This window comes from Sylvia atricapilla, chromosome 1 (genome assembly GCF_009819655.1).
Source record: "Sylvia atricapilla isolate bSylAtr1 chromosome 1, bSylAtr1.pri, whole genome shotgun sequence".
Lineage (NCBI taxonomy): Eukaryota > Metazoa > Chordata > Aves > Passeriformes > Sylviidae > Sylvia > Sylvia atricapilla.
In genome coordinates this window covers 33,358,325-33,378,532 of record NC_089140.1, presented here as the reverse complement: position 1 = coordinate 33,378,532, position 20,208 = coordinate 33,358,325, and the positions used below count along the sequence as shown (strand labels likewise).

The following is a 20,208-nucleotide window of genomic DNA, read 5'->3' as shown; positions in this document are numbered from 1 at the left end:
CTACACGGGGTTTTTCCAGTGTGCAGTCCCACTTAAATCAAACCAAAGAAGCCAATGTGACTGCTCTCTTCAAGTAGCAGCATTTGGAAATATTCCCACAGAACACTTTTAGTTCACTAGGAAAATGCCAATTCATCAAAAGAGAAACCATTTGTGGAAATTAAATATTTTTGTAAATTTTTCCCAGGGAGCGCACATTTAGATGAAATCCCACATACCAGACAGACTCCATTAGAAAACTGCCTGCAGTCCAGCCCACCCTCCCTGCCTGCCAGGAGCCATAACTCCAGACAGCCACAAGGTGCAGACTGTAGAGAGCACAAAGACGACAATCTTCTGGCACAGACCACACCCAGGATACTGCACAGTTTAAGAAGACAAATACTCTAAGAACTGGGTAGAAGGGGAACTTAGCTGGCCTAAAAGCCAGGCAGACACAATACTTTGAGTCCACTGACTGGATGGCAGGACTGACCTAGGGACTTGGTCTCCAAAAGCCCTGGCATTGTGGTGGCAAGGAAGCAGAGCTGATGATACCTTCAGAGTTGCTCAGTGATGATGGATCGTATACCACTGTATGGTGGGTTTGGCTGGGGGAGAGTTAATCTTCTTCAGAGGAGCTGGGGCTTTTGGATCTGTGCTGAAAAGTGCTGGTAACACAGGGATGTTTAAGTGACTGCCAAGCAGCGCTTGCACAGAGCCAAGGCCCTTTCTGCTCCTCACCCCACTCCGCCAGTGAGCACACTGGGGGTGCATGGGAGGAAACACAGCTGGGACAGCTGATCCCAACTGACCAAAGGGATATTCCAGACCATATGGCATCCTGCTCAGCAGTTAACTAGGGGGAGGTTGGCCGGGGACTGCCACTGAGGGGCTGGCAGGGAACTGGTTACTTGATGCTGAGCACATGTTTTCATTTACATTACTTGTCTTTCTACAGCTTTATCTATTTTTCTTTTTTCGTTTTCTTTATTAGTATTGTTATTCTTACTATTTAATACTATTATTACTTAATAGTATTATGAATGTTATTACTACATCTTGATTATTAAATTGCTCTTAACTCACAAGTTTTCTCTTTCACCCCCCTAATTGTCTTCCCTCCATCCTGCTGCTGGGGCAGAGGAGATGTGAGCAAATAGCTGTGTGGTGCATAGTTGCTGGCTGGAGTTCAATGAAGACACATTGGGTCTAAACAACATCTCCCCAACTCAGCAGTCACTGAGAAAGCCTTAATACACTTCTGTTCAGGGGCACTGATGTCTGCAAAGCAGTAATACAGCATCCACCCTGCCAAATCTACAGAATTTCTATTTACCAGAAATGAAAAACACAATTGCTTTGCAAGCAGTACCTGAAGCACATTGCAAATTTAGAAGTTTCACAACTCTTATTGCCACACAGAGAAGTACTTGTCACACAGACATTTAATAAGTCATCGTTTGATTGCTGGCTCTCATACACCAACTGCTTAACACTTCCACACAGGAAGGAAATGCTTTTGGTCTTGTGCCAAGCATTAACCATGTAACTTGGTGCTCTCAAATACCTTTATTTTACACTGCAGTTAAAATCCTTGGATCTTGATTTGGCAAATTAGGATAACGCCTTCATACGTCATCCACCAAAGAACAACCAAGAAAACAAAATTATGTATAGGACAGATTTAAGGCACAAAAGCACCATAATGCCAAGTGCACTTCCATTAACATATGGTGGACTGCAATCACAAACCCAAATGCAACTACACACATTTAAGCACCACTAAATTAGGGTAATATGAACGTCAAGGTACACTGAAAACAACCACATTGTTGTTTTCCCCAACCAAATAACTTGGCAAAAAGAACTGAGGAGAATTTAAAGTACAAATAACCGGAAAATTACTTGAAAAGCAAGTTGTTTTCCCATGAACACCAGAACATCGACATTCTTTTACAACAGTAAGGTATCTCTGACTGTAACAGTCCCCTAGTTGACAAGTAAGGCTAAGAACTGTCAGTTGCAAGACATTGTGGAATGCACATGTGAACACATTAGGTTCAAGCCCAGCTCTGCCAGATGTACGACACGGCCACTGGCAAACCCACCTTACCTGTTCCATTGCATCCCGGCTGTTAAAAAGAGAATAATAGCCTGCAGCATCCCAGAAGCAGAAATTCCATTTATATCCCAAAGACAACCCTGGCTTGGACAGAAACAGCAATAAGAGCCCAAAGAATCTGTTCTGACATTTTCTGTACTTACGTGAATAAATATCTCATAGTCTATGTAAGAATGCCATGAGTCTTCTTTCTGTATCCTGGGGTCTCGCACCAAGACAGTTACAAATTCCTGTAAGTGCATAATAAAAATCAAGCAATTAATTTCAGAAGACAAAGGCAGCCTTAAAGACTCTCTTGATTGTTCTGCTGTTCCACAAACTACTGAGTCAGATTAAAAGCTGAACTGCTGTTTTATTGAATTTTGCAACCCTATAAATGGAGAAGCATAGAGCAATGAATCATCTGAGCTACACCACATGTCTGGGAAAGTCCCTGCCAAACTGCTAGCTGAAAAGGAGTATTTCAGATTAAGTAACCCTGTGAAAAGTCATACATGTTTCACGCATGGGAGATGAGATCTTGGTAGTGACAAACTAAAAACCTACCATTCGAAGTCACACATGTAAAGGAGAACGGGGCAGGTATTTTAGGCTGTCCCTACATTTGTAATCAACAGTGACAAAGAGTACAGCTGAAGATTCAGCACTGGAGCGTTTCTATTCCAATCTGACCATCAACCTGCCCAAGGAAGCAACACAGCTACACTGGCAGAGCAAAATTCCCCCTTTTGAGGGGACAATCATATAGAGTATTTGCTGTAGAAGCTGTCATATCTAGCTTACTTCCTTGTAATTTCTACATTTATATAATCATTTTGAGAGATCCAAACCAGAGAGAGGTCCTGTGGATGTTACTGTAATGTAACTGGGCATCACTAATGGGAATTGGAAGAGACTGAAGAATTAAATGTTTCTCAATACTCTCAGCTAATGCTCAAAATTTTGTTGTAGCAAAAACCAAACCAAACCCCAAAATCCTGATAAATCTGTATAATTCATGCTAGGATGGATAATATTCCTTTAAAATACAAAGGTCAAAAGTGTGCTTAAATACCTGCTACTTCTGAAGCACACGTACAGGCTGCCCTGCTTCAGTTGCTTAAATAAGCTATTCCCCCCCAAAGCTAAGCCAACCAGTTAGCAAAGACTTAAAGAAAAGTGTATCCCTTTAAACCGTAGATACATTCCCCCTGAGAGGAAGGCACTGCGCAAGATCTCCAGGTACAGAAATCCACTGTGGGAGGAATGACAGTGTCTCTGGTAAAAAAACATGCTTTTTTTAGTACATATTTGCATAAATCAAGAAATCTTGAACTAGAAAGCTCTCAAAATGTGTCTTCCTATGCCCAAACCAAAGACATCAGAAATAAAAGCCTCACTCTTCAGCCAAGTCTTCTCCCCTAACAGAGACTTGTGTTTACCAGCACTGCAGACCTTCAGTGGACTGACAGGAGAACAATGACCTTGAAAGGTGAAGATACACTTTTCCCAGAACAGCCACTGCACTCTAGCAGGGAGACTACATTCAAGGCCTGGATTAAATAATTTTGCTCCCTGATTTCCAGAGGTTACTGCTTCAGAGATGGGGAGCCTGTGGCCTGATGGCTGGACACAACTGTTGGTTTTATGTCACTTAGCCCAGCTCCTGGTCCCAGGGGTGTTTTCTGTATAACTGGTGGTTACCCTTCTGGTGAGCATCAGGAACACCTTGCCAAAGAAAAAGGCTCCTGCCACCTCTGCTGCTTCTCTCCTCACTGAAGAGCACCAGAGGGCCAGTTCTCCCCTGCAGCTTCTAAACCCCATGCCATCATGACACAAGAGGAACAAATGAACAGAGCTTTAATCACCTCTACCAGCTGAGGGTCATGTCTTTACTGTTACAAAACCACTAGTGGGACATATGCGGAAGTTATTTCTGCTCCAGAGAAGATCCTCAGCAATGTGCTGAACACAGGAGAGGACACCACCTTTTTTCTGTTGTTTTTCTCCACCTTCCTCATAGTTATAATATTTACCATACGTAGGTAGGTAGGTAGGTAGGTAGGTAGGTAGGTAGAGCAGACTTTCAGAGCCACTGCACCATCTTTTTACATCACAGGTTTTTGTCTTCCCTGAATTCCTATTTCCCTGAGTCCCAATCTTCTCTAAAGCTGCAACTATTTCTCAACATGTTTTCTTTCCTTTGCTGAGCACTAAAAGCATCATTCTTGCAACTGGAAAAAGAGAAATTGTGTCAAAAAGCTTTGAACAGGACACAGCACTCCTCCTCCCTCCAGCTGCTGCAGCACAGGGGTCACAACCTCAGGCAACCTCTTTCTAACCTGACCCGTCTCCTCCCTCTCATCCACTGCTGTATCAGCTTCTTGCTGTCTTTCCTTCTGCCCAGATTCCCCACATTACCCCATTTCCAAATAACCTTCCATAACCCTCTCCTTTGTACAGAATCAAAATAGTCTTTGAAGTAAAATACTTATTTTGAACCTTTATGCTACCAAAGCATTGTGACTAAAAGTTGCTATTGGATACGCGGTTGGTTAGCTATGTCTTACCTTGCAAATCATTCCAAACCATAAGATTTACACCAGAAAACTTCTGTACAGTTTTAACTTGCAATTAACTAGTCGCTGAGTTTCAACATGGAGGAAGCTAAGACCCTTCAGACTCTACCTACCAAAGAAATGAGACCTGCTGTATATGCTGTGGCAGGCAGTGTCTAAGCAATAAAGGACTGAGCCAAGAGGAAAAATGATCTGCAGAACAGCAGAGCACCTCAGCAAAATGCAGTCCTCACACACAGACTCTGTCAGCTTTGATTTGAAACACTAGGATTTCAACAGAAGACTGGGTGTTCCTTTTTTCCCCCCTTATTTACCGAAAAAAATGACACTACCGAGGTTAGAGTGAAGCAAGATAAACAGTAAGCAACTAGAAATGAAAAATAAAAATGTACAGCCTTTCTCAAGATTTAGGGTTACTTCCGCTATTCATCTCTTCAATCCAGGAAGTGTTATTCCCATTACAGATTTTGCTGCTCTGAAACAGTGGTATTGCACATGTAGACTGTTCCTTCTCTTTTGACCTTTAAGTCTTCTCCAGAATACAAGATCCCACTGGGAAAACAGCATTGCTTTAATCAAAGCAGACCTAACCACCCAGTATAAGTGACGATCCACTGCCAGGAAAGGTACCTATACTTTTGCACCCCTAGAGTAAAGGTCAGTATTCACATACAGGCTATGTTACAGTCCAAGCAGAATTAGGTAGCAGAATACTCCTCTGCAAGGCTGCTGTTGTATGCACAGTCCATCCTGCATTCCCTGGTCACAAACAATCAGGAGATCACAGCAATACTGCCTTTCTCCTCTGTATGTGCTCCACTCCCTCACCATTTTGCCATAAAAATGAGGATACTCTCAATAGACATGTCTATTCTCAAGCAATGCACTGTCCACCTAGGGGAGGTGATGCTGACCTCTCCCTCCCACAGACCACTCAAAGACTAACTTAGTCATTTGTCACAAAACTGTATTGCAGTCCAGCTGTACAACATGGGAGACTCAGTACAAAGACAGCCAAGGTTTCAGGGACCTCTTACTTTTGCCAGCTGCAATCCTGTACAAGGTGTCTTCCCCCCTTGCCCAGTGCTGCTTGGTTTTTCCAGAACTGCAGCTCTAGCTATTATGTCACATTACATATATTTTCAGTTTTGGTTTTTTGGCGGGTAGGGGGTTTTTTGGGTTGTTTTTCTTTTCCCTTTTTTTTCTTGGTTGTGTTGGGGTTCTATTAATTGAGAGGCACAACACATGCATTTATAACAATGCATTCAAAAATATGTATCCTGTAATGCTTCAGAGCAACAATTCTCTCAAAACCAAAATTTGCTGCTGACAGTTAAGAGTGTCCAGGCTTGGCCAAGGAAGCCTCTTGCACTGGGAACAGTATATACTCAAGAGAAAGCTACTGAAAGATGTGGCATCTCCATTTATTCTTTCTCTCTGGAAACTGCTAAATTCAGAGGCAAACCATTTTCTGTCCAAACTCCTAAAGCTATAGCCTTGATAGAGGTCCCAGCAGCCACACTTGCCTAAACATCCCAATGAATAATCAGAATCTTCAAATCTGCCCCAAAAGTAGTCACAACTACTTAACAAGCAGGGATTGCAGAGCAGTTTCTCAGGCTGGATATGCCTTTTAATTCCTGGCAAAACCAGCCAGTTTAAGCATGGAACTGGTGGCATTTTGCTAGCCTGTCCTCAAGGCCAGGAGCAGTCCAGGTAGACAGGGTCAAGCATATATGACAAAATGGCCCAAGTGACACCCAAACCTGGATTACAGCTACTCCCTCATGGTTACAGATCTATGCAAATAACATGAGTGTTGACAGCAGACTAAAAGGACAGCACTGAGGTCACAAAGGCACAAGCATGGAAAAACAAAATGTTCCATTTGAATCTGCCTCAAAAGGAAAAACAACCCATAAAGGCAGCTGAAGCAAACATAAGAAATCTTTCTCTTTTAATTTTTCCCTTTCTTTTTTCTTCCTGTTCTCTCTTCTTTTTGTTGGATATATTTCTGCATAATGAAATGGATTCCTCAGAGAAAAGGATAAGGCAGAGGCTTTACTATATAGAATTTGACAAAAAAAAAGTGCCTTTCTCAGAAGTCTCTAATGTTTTCCTACTAGGAAAACAGGAAATCTCACATGGAAATATCTATTTTTAATATGAGGGGGAAATCTACCACAAGAAGGAGGAATAAAAACAATCTCACATTGGTTGAGTATTTGTATTAATCATTTCAGCTGCATTTCAATTCAAATGTCTGTGCTCAGGACAGTATCAGGTGATGAGCTTGTGCTCCTATTACACATCTAATTAGTCAATAACCCCTGAAGAGTAATTTTCCATAAAGCTTCCAAGAAAAATAATATATCCCATCAGGTTGCCTGTTAGTAAAAGGATCAGCCACAAAGGTCATGGGACTTTTCATGCTGTGAGTGTTGGCATCTTCCCTCCACTCATGCTGTGTAGTAAAGCTAATAAGAGACTAAGAGCTGAGACAAAATAATTTGTTGAAACTTTTAACATTCATCGGACTGAGCAGAAGAGAACGTGCAAGTGGGATTCTTGTGGTCCATGCAGCTGGTAATCAGAGTTCAGAGCCTGACCCAACCATTAGTCCTATAAAATACCTAAAATTGATAAAAAGAAGACTCCATTCAAGTCCTTCTCTACTGTCTCAGTGTCTAACCCCTTACACACAGTCACTTACACTGAATGAACATCTGATTCTTCTATCAAACTTTAAGAGAAGGAACTGGCACTGCATCATTCCAGAATATTCTGTATCCTGGCAACAAAAAGTCTGAAGAATACAATGAATCTTCCCTGATCCATGTGAACCTTAATGAAATTCAATCCACAGGTGCCAAACTTGAATCCTTTTTTATTAAAGCTTAGATACTACTTACCTGTTTTTCATGTTTTGGCGTCATCTTCACTGGTTTGTAGTAAAAAAAAAAATCAACCTGAAAAAAAACCCAGAATAGACATCAGAACGGTATTTAGTAGTTATTTAAAGATCATTATCACTTTTGCTCTTTAAAAGCAGGCAGTGGGAAAAGCCAGGCTTAGTACCATATATAGCAGAAAACATGTCTGCATTACCTGTGTCTCAGAATATATTAATTTTAAACATTATCCTTTTTGGAAGCACTGGGCTAGTCCCCTTCTCTACATATTTGTCATACTTGACAGTCCAGTGATGCTTGTTCATCTCTGGAAGTCAGTGCTTTTCTTCTCTGCTCCCAGAGCCATCTCAGGATTCATCTTTGTACCCACCTCCCAAGAGCTCTCCTCAGCCAGCATTCCCAGTGCACAAACACAGCCAAGGCAGCGCTGCCTGTGCCTCACTCCTGGGTGCCCAAGGACAGGTCTCTGTGACTGCAGCTGAGCTCCAGAGACTCTAAAACATCTGAGCCAAGAGACTCAAATGCCCGTCTCAACCATTTTCCTGAAACTCAGAGGACTCAAGACACAAACTGCTTGGATCCTGCAGGAGAGCTAAAACTCAGGCTAAATTTCACACCATCCGTGCTTTCAAACCTCCATGTAAGGAATGGTATAATTAGACCAAATAGAAACATCCTGTCATTAACTTACATTTTAAATCTACTCTTTCACTGAAAATCCCATATTTTTAACTGTGTCTGCAATCTGATAAACTGGACAGTTTGCTCAGGACAGGTACCTACATGAGGAAGAACAGGACAACTTTATTTACTTGCCAGCTTACACACACATCACCTCTGTTTAGAGATAGAGAAGCTGCGCTTGTTATTATACAACTACATATTTAGGTCAAGCCCAGCCAAGAAGTGCTGAACACCGCACCCCTGCCCAATGCTTCTTACGAATACTTTCAAATTACAAACTCCACCCGTTTTAATGAAACAAGATACAAAGATAAGTGCACATCCATTTCTTTGACCATGAAATTATTCTGGAACAAACACGTTGTTGTCAAATTTCTATCGGGTCAGTCACATCAAAACAGGATACTCTGTTGCCAAATAAAAATGGTCATACATAAGATTTCATCCTAAAGGGTGCAATTGTATAGTCCCCATCACCTTAAAGATAAAGCCATCATTTCACTGCTATAGCTAGAATGGTACTGATAGAATAGGAATATCAAAACCTCAAATTTTTATTTTTTTTTTTTAACTCCAGTTAGGGAGATAAACAGTTTTTACCTCACAGTAGAGCACAAGCACACATCACAGACCTTTCATGGATTTGCAAAACCATTTAGGCTGTCTCAAAGATCATCAAGTCCAACCACTGACTGACCACCACCTTGTCCACTAGACCATGGCACTCAAACCCATGAACACCTCCATGGTGACTCCACCTGGATCACCCTGGGCAGTCCATTCCAGTGTTTAACAACGCTTTCCATGAAGAAATTCTTCCTGAGGTCCAAACTGAACCTCACCTGGTGCAGCCTGAGGCCATGTCCTCTTGTCCTGCCTAGAGAACAGGCTGATCCCTACCCGGCTACAGCCTCCTTCCAGGCTGCTGAAGAGAGCAGTAAGGTCTCTCCTGAGCCTCCTTTCCTCCAGGCTGAACACCCCCAGCTCCCTCAGCTGCTCCTCATAGGACTCACTCTCCAGACCCTTCCCCAGCTCTGTTGCCCTTCTCTGGACTCACTCCAGCACCTCAATGTCCTTCTCCAAGTGAGGGGCTCAGAACATGACACAGGACTAGGGGGGCAGCCTCACATGTGCTGAGTACAGACAAAAAAAACTCCACTGTGTTGGGCTCAGGCTGTTTGAAGAAGATTCTTTCTGCTATCTCTCCCACTGAGTATAGTTGTAAACGTATACAGTTTGATGTAATTTCCTCCCCTTTCTGATCTGGTTGAATGTATTGTGGCTTTTTTCAAAATGGCAATTCATTTTTTTCCAGTTATGTATCTTAATTCCACCAAATTCTGCAGTGTGTTTCTCTCTTGTCTTTAAGCTGATTTAAGTGAGAAATTATGCATGCCCAAAATATCTCATTCCTAAGACTGCTAGCGAATGACAAGGCTGAAATAGCACGTTTTGTTTTGTCATCTGTTTTTCTAATGACCAAATTATGTCTAGATTAGCAAGAACAGCTTAAACTCCAAACAGCCACCACAATTTTAAATATTTAACGGCAAAAAAAATTAATATTTCAATACCAAAAAGCTTCCTAAAAAATTTAAAATACCTCAGTTTTTCATCAAGTAATTTGGAGAAAAAAATCAATAATGGAAATGCAAGCCTCCCAAAGCTGCCTTTTCTGGCTGATTTCAGTGAGATTGCTCAGTCATGCTGCAGCCACTTGCAAATATACTGAACGCAATATTCTGTCTGGTAGCAAGGTATATATTTGGGGACTTCTGTTACACATAGAGAAGCCAGTGAAGCAGAACACAACAGTGAAGCCAGTGAAACTTCTGCTTAAGAGGTTATCTATTATCTTGAGAAAAAACTACCCAATATACCAGTAATGGAGAAAACCAGCCATCAGAAGACAAACAGAAAGCTTTTGGTCTTTTTTATCTAACCAAAATTTCCTCTGCAAGGGAAACAGTATCAAAAAAGCCAGTGGTCGATCCGTAGTTTTAATAGAACACTTTCTGTTGAGACTGGGAAAAACCCCTCACATTGCTTCTGATCCATTATCAGTCTGAAGACTTCTTTTTTCTTTTATTAGTTTCATATACTTCCTATATCAGCTGCTTCTTGCAGTACGTATTTTTTACAGTTCTTAATTGCATAACCAACAAAACTGCCAGGGAACAGCTCCACAACTGCTAACAACAACCACTCAAAAGCAAAAAGATTACGTAGGATGAATTGCCATACTTCCTGTGCCTAAAAAAGAATCAGGAAGAAGAGGGAGGAAAAAATACAAGTACTGCAGTGCTTTTCTTAGAGAAAACAGATAAACTGCAGTGCTCTTCTTAAGGGTAACAGATAAATAATATCCAGTATTATATTTTATTTCTTATTTTAGAGATTAGGTTCTAATTTAAAATTTCAATTAAAACAGATAACATAACATTGCTAGGAAAATACCCTTTTATCATGTAGATGGACTGCTCCTAAAGGAGGAAGTGATTTCTCCCCAGCGTTCCCAAACTGAAAGATGAAAACTCGAGCAGCAGTGCAGACAAAAACCACGTCAACTTGCTCTAAGAAGAGCATGAACAAATGCAAGCCCTCCTGGCTGCCTCGCCAGTGGCTGTATTTAGCTGCACTGAAATTTAATGATTTCACTCATTACTGGGCAGTGGCCTATGAAATATCCTTACCTGCTCTGGGAGTGCTCACACATTCCATGTGGTCAGTGTTTCCTCTCAAGGATAAATGCTGGTAGTCAGCTCATCCATCCATCCATCCATCCATCCATCCATCCATCCATCCATCCATCCATCCACCTTTGGTTATTTCTAATCATATAGCTAAATGACCACCTTCAGACTTTAATGGGGAAGTGTGATTTAGTTTTAGACCTTGGTGATGATTGAAAGTACTGTCCAGTCACAAGCTAAGTCCTCAGCTGCGCTTTCAAGGTTGTTCCCACCATCAGTCTGTAATCAAACTTTCATTCAAGGCTTCAATATGACCGAGAGAGAGAGAGAGAGAAATTGAATCTCTAAATGTTTAAAAGTCTTTCCTGCATTTTATGTTTTGCTGACCTTAAGACTCAAACAAAGTCATAAAAATTTTCATTTACAGCCTGTAAAAAGTTCAGCTGCATTCATACATGGAGTTCACTGTCAAAAACACATGCCCATATGCACAAGGCCATACTATGTTCCTGAAAGGCAAGTGATCTGTGTGGGTTTGTAAGGAAAACATACATGGCAGAGGTGACGGTGGAAGGAGGAGGAATGGGAAGAATAAATAAGAGAAGCTCTGCAGAGTTAAAAAAACACACCGTTCTGTGTTGCCAAACTGACCACATCCAAACACAGCTTGGCATTTACAGCAATTAGGTACATGGCCAACACAAAACTACTGCTCTTCTTGATGGGAAAAAATTTATTCAAATGCTGTTCCTCAAGCAGGGACTTTCAGTCAATCCAGAGTAACTCAAATGCAGCATAAGCTTATGCCTTCTACTTCACCTGTTCCACCTTAACACCTGGGGTCAACTCAACTGTACTGATAAGAGTCATGAGTTCACTTCTGTTCCTCACTGTCCATGAACCAGATGGTGAGGACTGAAACTCCAGACTGAAACTGAGAGACTGAAACTCTGTGCAGGTCACAGAGCATGTTCCTCCTTCCACCTGTCCTGAGGGTTATTTGCCTCACCCTCCCTCAGCAAACTACCATAGGGATCTGTTGGTCAGAAGTGAAAAGAGTATGAAACATCAGCATTTTCATCTAAACTCTACACAACAGTCAGGAGTTTACAGCCTGCTTAGTGAAATCAACAAAATTAAGTACCCTTTGAGCAAATCCTTCTCACTTCCCAGGGTCAAGGTACCTGTTTCATCAGTGTTCTATCACAGTAGGAGCAGAATCACTTCAGCGCTGAGCAAAAAACAAGCACGCTGTGTAAGCTGCTTTTAAAAGAACAAGAGCTTTCCAAACCACTGACAGAATTCACACACCTTCTCTTTCATCACAATGCAGTGTAGAAAAGCACTGCCAAGTATCATGCCTTTGTGGTTGAACTTAAAATTCCCAGGCACTGTAGCCAAGATGTTTAGTTAACGCCTCCTTCCTATGGAATTTCACTCCATTTGGTTTCTAAACATTTGTTTATGGCCACGAGGTATAAGACAGCTTCTTCCTAACCATTACATTAGCATTTCTCCCAAGTCAGCCATCCTCTTGACCCGCAATCTTCCTGGCTATTAAAATGCATTTTACCAGGAGAATGAACTAGATCATTAATAAAAACACTACAATATATAAGAAATTTTCATTTGTTTCAGAGGAACTTGAGAATCAAAGAGTTAATGAAAAACACTAATTTCCCTCTACCCTCCAAAATAAATACATCACAAAGATTACAGTGTCAGATGTGGGTCACAGATTTCCAATTACAGTGGTATTATACCACGCTTTGAACTGCTTCAAGTTAATACCATACTGCTAGACAGCAGCATGACTTATGTGCCAAGCCTTTCTGAAACCTCTAAAAGCCTAAATATAAACAAGGAAGAAGTACTAAGAAATCTCAGAATAGGAAAGAGTATCATGTTTTTCTTCATTCCTCTTTTTGTTGTTGTGGTTGGGTTGGTTTTTAGGGGGAAGGGGGTTCTGTTTGTTTTAATTTTTGTTTTTCAGGTTCAAATTGCAGACATACACAGAACCAAAGGACTTCATGGATATTCTCAAGTTTCAGTGGATTGCTGATCTCAGAGCAACTATTACTTTGGTTTAGTCATAATAGAAATTATTGGTAAGGCTTACACTGGCATCTTGGGATTTTAGGAAACAACTACAGAAGAGTAACTGTGGGTTAAGTCACTGAAAGAACAGTTAATGCCAGAGCTGGTCATGGTAATTATTTATTACTCAGCACTAATACTTGCCACTGCTTCTGCAGACTAACAGGGGACCACTCAAAACTTTCCTGCAGCTCCAGCTCCTGTGTTTTCCAGGCAGCCTGTCAAGCTGGTTTGCTATGTGAGCCTGCCTTTGCTACTCTTTCCAATCCTCATGGTGCGTAAGAAGTAGATTAAACTAGGCAAAATCATTTTGTGGCCTACATAATCAGGTTTTGTTGCTAGGACATTTTCAGAAGGCTGACAAAGAGATAAGGCAGTCTTTGGAGGAAGCATTGGTGACCTTCAAGGTAAAGTTTCAGGAAGTGAGCTTGCTCCAGAGAGCTTTTCAGTTCCCTTGAGCTGGGAGAAATCAATTTCAGAAGAGCGAGCAACCTTGCAAGCTGGACAATTCAACCATCTTTTCATTTGTACTCAACATGGAAAACACTGGACAGGTACTAGGCTTCTTACTGACACTTACACAGAACAGGCACACCACTGGCACTGACACTACCTCTGAGAAGGGAAAGAGGCAAGTAATTTCCAGGCTAAAGCAGCTGCTGCATAGCACTGTGCACTTTGCAAGTGACAGCTCCGTTCAGCTGCAGAAGGGATGAGTGAGGAGGTAGACACTGTGCACTCACAAACCACACACAGATCTTAGGAGGTGATCCAGCACAGACAGATAAGGCACCCCTAGGTATTTTTAACATGATGCAAGTTACAAACAACTCATCAGACAGCTGTTACTCTTAGAAACCAACAAGGTGGGGGTTGTAAAGAGAGAATAAAGTCTCAGCATTTCAGAACACAGATTAAATTCCTAAGAAAAATATTAAATGGTGCTTCTGAAGGATGGTTCAGAGAATGCATATGTCCTTCTCTTAAAACCCCACGTTTTCCTCAAGAATTAAGTACTTCATTGCATTAAATCAAACTAAGTTGCCTTAAAAATAGTATCTTTCTCAAGGTATCTCTGTAATAATTAATTTTTATTTACCACAGGAAAAGAAGGGCTGATGGAAGCTGTATCTTTGCTGCTGAGTAAGAAGAGCAAAAGTCAGCAAATACAATGCAGCCTTATCGCTACATTTTCTTATCTGGCTCTCAGATGCAGAGGCTGCCATCACCTGACCCGTCCCTGAACACTTCGAGTCTCATGTGCCAGAAAATTCTCATTTCTGCTTAATTCAAAATCTTTTAATTTGTGACACAACTTATCTTTTAATTTTTGTGTGCTGCCTGAATTGCTGTTACTTAGCACGGCATGTTTTAGCTTGGCTTTTTTCCTGCTGCGGATTTCCTTACACCATCAAAACATCTATTTTTGTGATGTGCTACCTGCTCCAATTCAGGAAGTGTTAGTGTTTGGTCTTGTGCCCAGAGAGGAAAGTAAAGCAAAAGTCATAGTTTTGGCTGAAACCACAGAATTAGAAGTTGCAGTCTCATGACACGTGTCTGGGAAAGACCCAGCCCAGATATAGTAAAAAATAAAATGAACAGCTAAGCAGTATTATCCTGAGACACATTGATCCTAAGCAGTCTGTACAACTGCAGCTCAAAGCAATGGGTAAAGACAGGAAATATTGCAGTCAGTACAGTGTGCCCACAAAGCATTTTGATCAGCTCTCTTCACACTGTTGTGTCTCTTGTGTCTTTTAAGTTGACCAAGCCCATGACAGATCATTACAACAGCACTGCTGGATCTTCCCGTCTGATCACACTATGGCGATTCACTCTTGGGGCTCTCTTCCCCTGAAGAATGCATCAGATAGCCCATCATTGACACAAAACCTTACTGTTGTCACATTTCTGTAGCTGCATCCACATATTGCGCTAGTTTGTGAGCTGGGTCTATCAACCATCAAATTAACCATTCAAGAATGTGTTAACAGGGAATTTGACTGGGCAGTTCACCTGTTCAACAGGCTTTGTGGCACGAAAACAGTATTTTGGAACAAATGGCTTCTAAATAGTGTTACTTATTGCTAAAGTAAGCAATTCTGAGAAACAAACAGCATCTGACAGGAGAAACATTTCATGAGACTGACCAGTAAAAAAAACAAGTCGAAAATCAGTGATTCATCCATATACCTGGATTTTCTACTTCTCGTTTATTTTGTGCCCACTGAACATTAAGATGTGATTTTGGCTGCTTTCATCCCACTGCTGCACCCTGAATTTATAAGACTGGTATCAGCTTTTGGCCAACTCCCAGCATAGGAGGCTCACGTGTGATGTGGTACACTTCTTTACCAAGTTGTGTGAGAATAGCAGGAAGCACGGCAAATACACAAAAATGGGAGGGAAAGAAGAAAAGCAGCACTTGGGTTTGACTGCTCTGCCATTGCAGCCAAGTCAAAGAAGTTGCTGGTCAGCCTGGAACAAACACTGTTCAAGAGAAAGTGATAAGAGAAGCAAAGGAGGAAAATAGTGCTTGCAGGACAAGTACGGCTCACGGCTTGCTTTCACAAATCCATGTGATATTTTTCCAACAATGAATTCAAGTAGACCACTAAGTGGTCTAAACAACAACTTTTGCCTTCAGTAGGAGAAAGATTTCATTCTCACAGAGAAGGAGCTGCCAAAATGAGCAGAATGCACAGATCTGTATGACAAACCTACGGGAAAACAGTGGATCGAGAAGAAACTGGTTTGTGTGAAATACAGCTTATTCCAACTTCACTTAAATATATTTATTTCAGTCAAAAAACCCCAGAATCCAGTCTTAAAACAGAACAAGTGTCAATTGATATAACCACACCTTTAAGCAAACCAGTTGAAACCTACACGTCACGTATAGACATATTACAAGTACTACTCAGCTAAATCCATACCAAGTGTCCATCACACGGCTGGTAGGACCTGATAACCACCAAGAGACCCTCTCCAGCTCTCCTGTTTTGTAGAAACACAGTGATGTTGCAAGGACAATGCCTTTTCTGCCCAGGGCTAGGTGGAGATCTCAGAACAAAACCACAACAATCACGGCACATCAAGAAACCAACAGCCCAGAGGATGCAGGAGCAGGAGGTACCAGTTACCACACACCCCCTGCAGCTGGAAGCCCATGGAGGAAAGCCCCACTGCAGGTATCCAGCCTACTCCTCACTGCCTGCCACTTTTCTGCAGAACTGACAGATGACTTAGCATCACTGGAGACGTAAACAGCCAATACTGAGGATGCGTCTCCTCTTAATAGGTGAGTTTAAATCCTGCACCACATTATGCACAGCAAGTGTTCTACATACTCAGAAAACACTCTGTAAAGATAGTACTGTCCTTGAGAGAGTCTGTATTATTGTTGCACCAGGAGAACATGAAGGAGAATGGTTAGAGGTTTCAGTCATCTAGACTAAAAACAATTGTAATTGTAAAAGCTAGTTATTAACTGACTGCCGAAATCCAGAATTTCATGTACATTAAAGAGAGAATAAAGCTATTCAAGGTTGGAAAGTTATCTAGCTTAGCCAAGCTTATGGAGAAAAGACAACACTTCCTAGAATTAAGCTTTGCTAGAAATCTGGTGAAAGACGTAAACCCACTTACAGCTTTTCCACACTACTAACAAACTTCAATTTCAGATGTCTAGGACAAGTCACTTACCACCCAAGGTTGGAATGATAGAAGCTCTAGTAATCCTCAAGTGGTCAAAATAATTCTGGAGTGTTAACTAGTGTTTACACAGTTAAGCCCCAAAGCTTTATTTTTTCAAGCAAACCTATTACGCCAAGAAGAGATATTTAATGTGAACAACTCGCCTTGGTCCAAAGGTTCTGTGACTCTGGAAACTCTGGAGAAAAGGAAAGAATCCTTTTTTGAAAGAAAATCATTGCTTATGCCCATATGCCATAGTACAGGATATTGTTCTCCCAGTCTGAAGCCTAAAGATTGCCTTATGTTTTCTTAAAGATAGTCCACAGGACTCCAAATTATCTTTACAGTTATCTTGCATTAGTTACAAGGATTGGTGCAAATACTGATGCATAGTCTTCCTGAGAAAATCAAGATGCTTTCTTTGCAGGCTGACCTGGACTATTAACACCAACCTACCACAGTTTGCATTAAACCCCTGCGATTTAGCAATGGAAAGCTCACAAAAAAGACCTCAGCTGAGAGAGGATCTTGCATTTCTACTCTAAGGTTTAGCACTGGATCACATACCTACTGTTGACATCTTTTTGCCAGCCAGCAGGTCAAACAGATCTTCCAACATGGCAGATTCTGTGATTGATCTTCATCCACATGGAGAGGGCGAGACAAGGGCCTTTCTCTCATCTGGAATGAGTGATCTGCCTTCCTGCCTCCCCAACTCCACACAGTCACACCTGCACCCAGTGCTCAGACACATCTAACAAATGCCATGTAGTCCTAAATCCATGGGGAGCACAACAACCCATGTCTCAGCCATTAAACACCAGTCTTATTATTTCACATGTCTGAAGACATGTGAGGGTGTCTTTGGGCTGTGCATGAGAGACAAGGCTGTCAGACTCAGCTGTTCTCAAAGCACGACTGCAATGACACTACGTGCCAACGTGACTATTTATACACGAGTGCCTGGCACGTCATAGGCTCTGGCATTATCAAGATGTTCTTCAGTGCCTGCGACTTGCAGATATGTCCCTTCTCCCCATAATCACTCCCCAACACCTCCACTGCCACCTCACCTTTTCATATGTCGTTAGCAGAAACTCATTTCTTCTGGGGAAAGACACACTGCTCTTGAGAAAATAAAGCCTTCCCCTCTGGGAAGACAACTGAAGACCTCATTAAAAGAGAAGCTAAAGTTATGCCTAATTTAAAACCACACATCACCATTACACAATTAAAACAATGTGACTATTAGAAGGCAAAACTTATAACCTGGTGACTGCTGCTGTACACAAGAAGCAAGGTAGGGTGAGCAGCTAGGGCCTCCCTGAGGGAAAGGAGGAGCAGGAACTTGAAGGATGCGTGGGCAGCACACAGAGGTCAAGGTAAATTACTCATTGTCAATTCTACAGTGAAACAAATGCTTTATTACAGGAGTAGAACACTGGGCTTTGAAACCTAGTTTTAGCTACAAGTGAGTGCATCTTCCTGGACATGTCTGGTAGAGAAGAAAGGGAAAGGAAGAAGTATTTTTCTTAAGCCATGAATCTTTCAATATCAGGAAACAGGAATTCATTCACATCTCAAAAAAAGAACGTATGGAGGGTAAATTACTTCCTCTTTTTATGCACAAGAGAGAAGATCCATAATGAAATTATGGCTGGTTTACCTGTTCTCAAACAAATGGAACTCACTGGTGTGCATCCTGCCCCTCAGCTCTATGACAATCCGCAGCACCAGGAATATGAAGATGCTGGAGCAAAGAGAAATTCCCTTCAATCCAATCAAGTACTTCCTTTCAGGCTGGGCCCACAGAGTGATGCTTTTTGTAATAGCTTTTTCAAGGTTCATATCTACTGATGGATTCACCTGCCATACTGGGAGACAGTTTGACATAAGTCATGCTGAGGTGCCAGAGGGACAATGTGCAGTGCTGGGACACTGTGGACACCTTGAGCAACACCTGCACGGCACGGATCCAGAGACATACCCTGTTTAATGCAGACTTTCAGCAAAGCAGAAGAGAACAGGCAAGAACGTAGTAAGTACATTATTTGTGTCTGTCCCCTAAGCACTGAAGGAGTGAGTGCACTACGGAGCAAGTCAAGGGCCAGCACAAAGGCTGGCAGACAGTGTGGGCTCCTTTCTCTGTGGAGAACAGGCCCAACAAAACCAGAACGGAAACTGAAACCAGGAACCCTGAGGACATTTAAGGGCTCTGTGAAGGCTAATTAGGCCTTGAGAAGAAAAACGCTGGCTTGAATTTCTCAAAGTTGAAAGAGGATCCCTGGAGGAACACTGTAGGAATTGCAGAACCATCTGTGGTTTCATCATTGGATTATGTTCCATTAAAACTCCCACTGTTCCGCCTGGTCTACAGAAATCTGGACAAGTAGGATTCAGACAGCTAAACTTAGATGTTCGGTGTCTTTGTGAGTGCTCACAAGGTGTCCTACTTACTCCCCAGCTGCTGCTCAAGAAGAGGGTGGATCACCTGTAGGTGCCAGCATGACAAGTGTTTTGGGTCCCTCCAGACAGTCACCTTGAAAGGCACCAGTCACACACACCGTGCCCAGACTGCTGGATGCTGCACTTTGGTGCTACGGGCACTGCAGATGGATTCCTCAGAAGACCCTGCTCCTTCTGCAACTTCTCCCACCACGAGTTTGTCTGTGCCAGGGCTGCTGCAAGTGGTTTCAGCTCCAAGCTGTCAGTCTCTCTGCTGCTTCTTTCCCTCCCACAGATGCTTGATTTTAACAGCACAGAGAGCTGTTGACCAAGAGTGTAATTCAGTTGGAGCTTCTGCCAACAAGGAAATCGTGATGGCAGTCCCCTTTCTGTGGGTGGAGAGGTCACACCTGCAGCCACCAATGAAGTGGCATGACAAGATTTTTATTTTTGCCCTCCTGTCTTTCAATGTCTATCACTAATCAAGCATTCTTCTGGGTTTCTTTTTCTCCTTTCCCAGCTGGGGAAGAAGAATGCTTGCAAAATGCTTGTTTCTATTCTTAAGTCCTGTGTAGAGACTTAGTAAGCAATGATACAAAGATCCAGAGCCAAACACTACGCAGCAAACTTGTGCATGTAGCTCCCTGCAGACATGAAGCATGCTTTGCTTCTCTCTTCCAAGACTTATTTTGCCAAGAAGTTGAGAAATTCCTGTAGGACACACAGCAGTGATTTTCTCTTTGTATTTTTATCAGAAGAACAAAAAAGTTGCTGAGGGTTGTTTGGTTGGGTTTTTTTAGATAATAAAAATATGCAAAATGTTTAATGGGAAGTAAGAAAAAACACAGTATCGTAAATTATCGAGATCTCTTTTACTTCTCTGTTTACAAAAGCCAAAAGTTTATGCATACTACACACCACATGCATGGAAATAAGATTGGTGTGACACATTGCAGAGATATGATACACCAAAGTTGTCACCTGTCTTACACTACCTACTCGTAGGAAGCAAGAAACAG

The 20,208-nt window shown here is 41.9% G+C and overlaps 1 protein-coding gene across 4 annotated transcripts in view; it reads right to left on the bottom strand.

Moving 5' to 3' along the window:
- SNX10 (sorting nexin 10) overlaps positions 1 to 17,676 on the bottom strand; it is a 29,696-nt gene extending 12,020 nt beyond the window's left edge. The window contains exons 1-4 of one of the 4 annotated variants that reach the window (XM_066318934.1): positions 17,312 to 17,676; positions 16,902 to 16,940; positions 7,575 to 7,631; positions 2,248 to 2,334 (exon numbers count right to left, since the gene is read on the bottom strand). In XM_066318934.1, coding sequence (XP_066175031.1) covers positions 2,248 to 2,334; positions 7,575 to 7,598 — 111 coding nt within the window. In that variant the 5' untranslated portion in view covers positions 7,599 to 7,631; positions 16,902 to 16,940; positions 17,312 to 17,676. Of the gene's footprint in view, positions 1 to 2,247; positions 2,335 to 7,574; positions 7,632 to 16,901; positions 16,941 to 17,307 lie in introns of those variants that run through there. The other 3 variants (XM_066318942.1, XM_066318952.1, XM_066318961.1) reach the window with 3 other exon arrangements.
- Between the last annotated feature and the right edge of the window lie 2,532 nt (positions 17,677 to 20,208).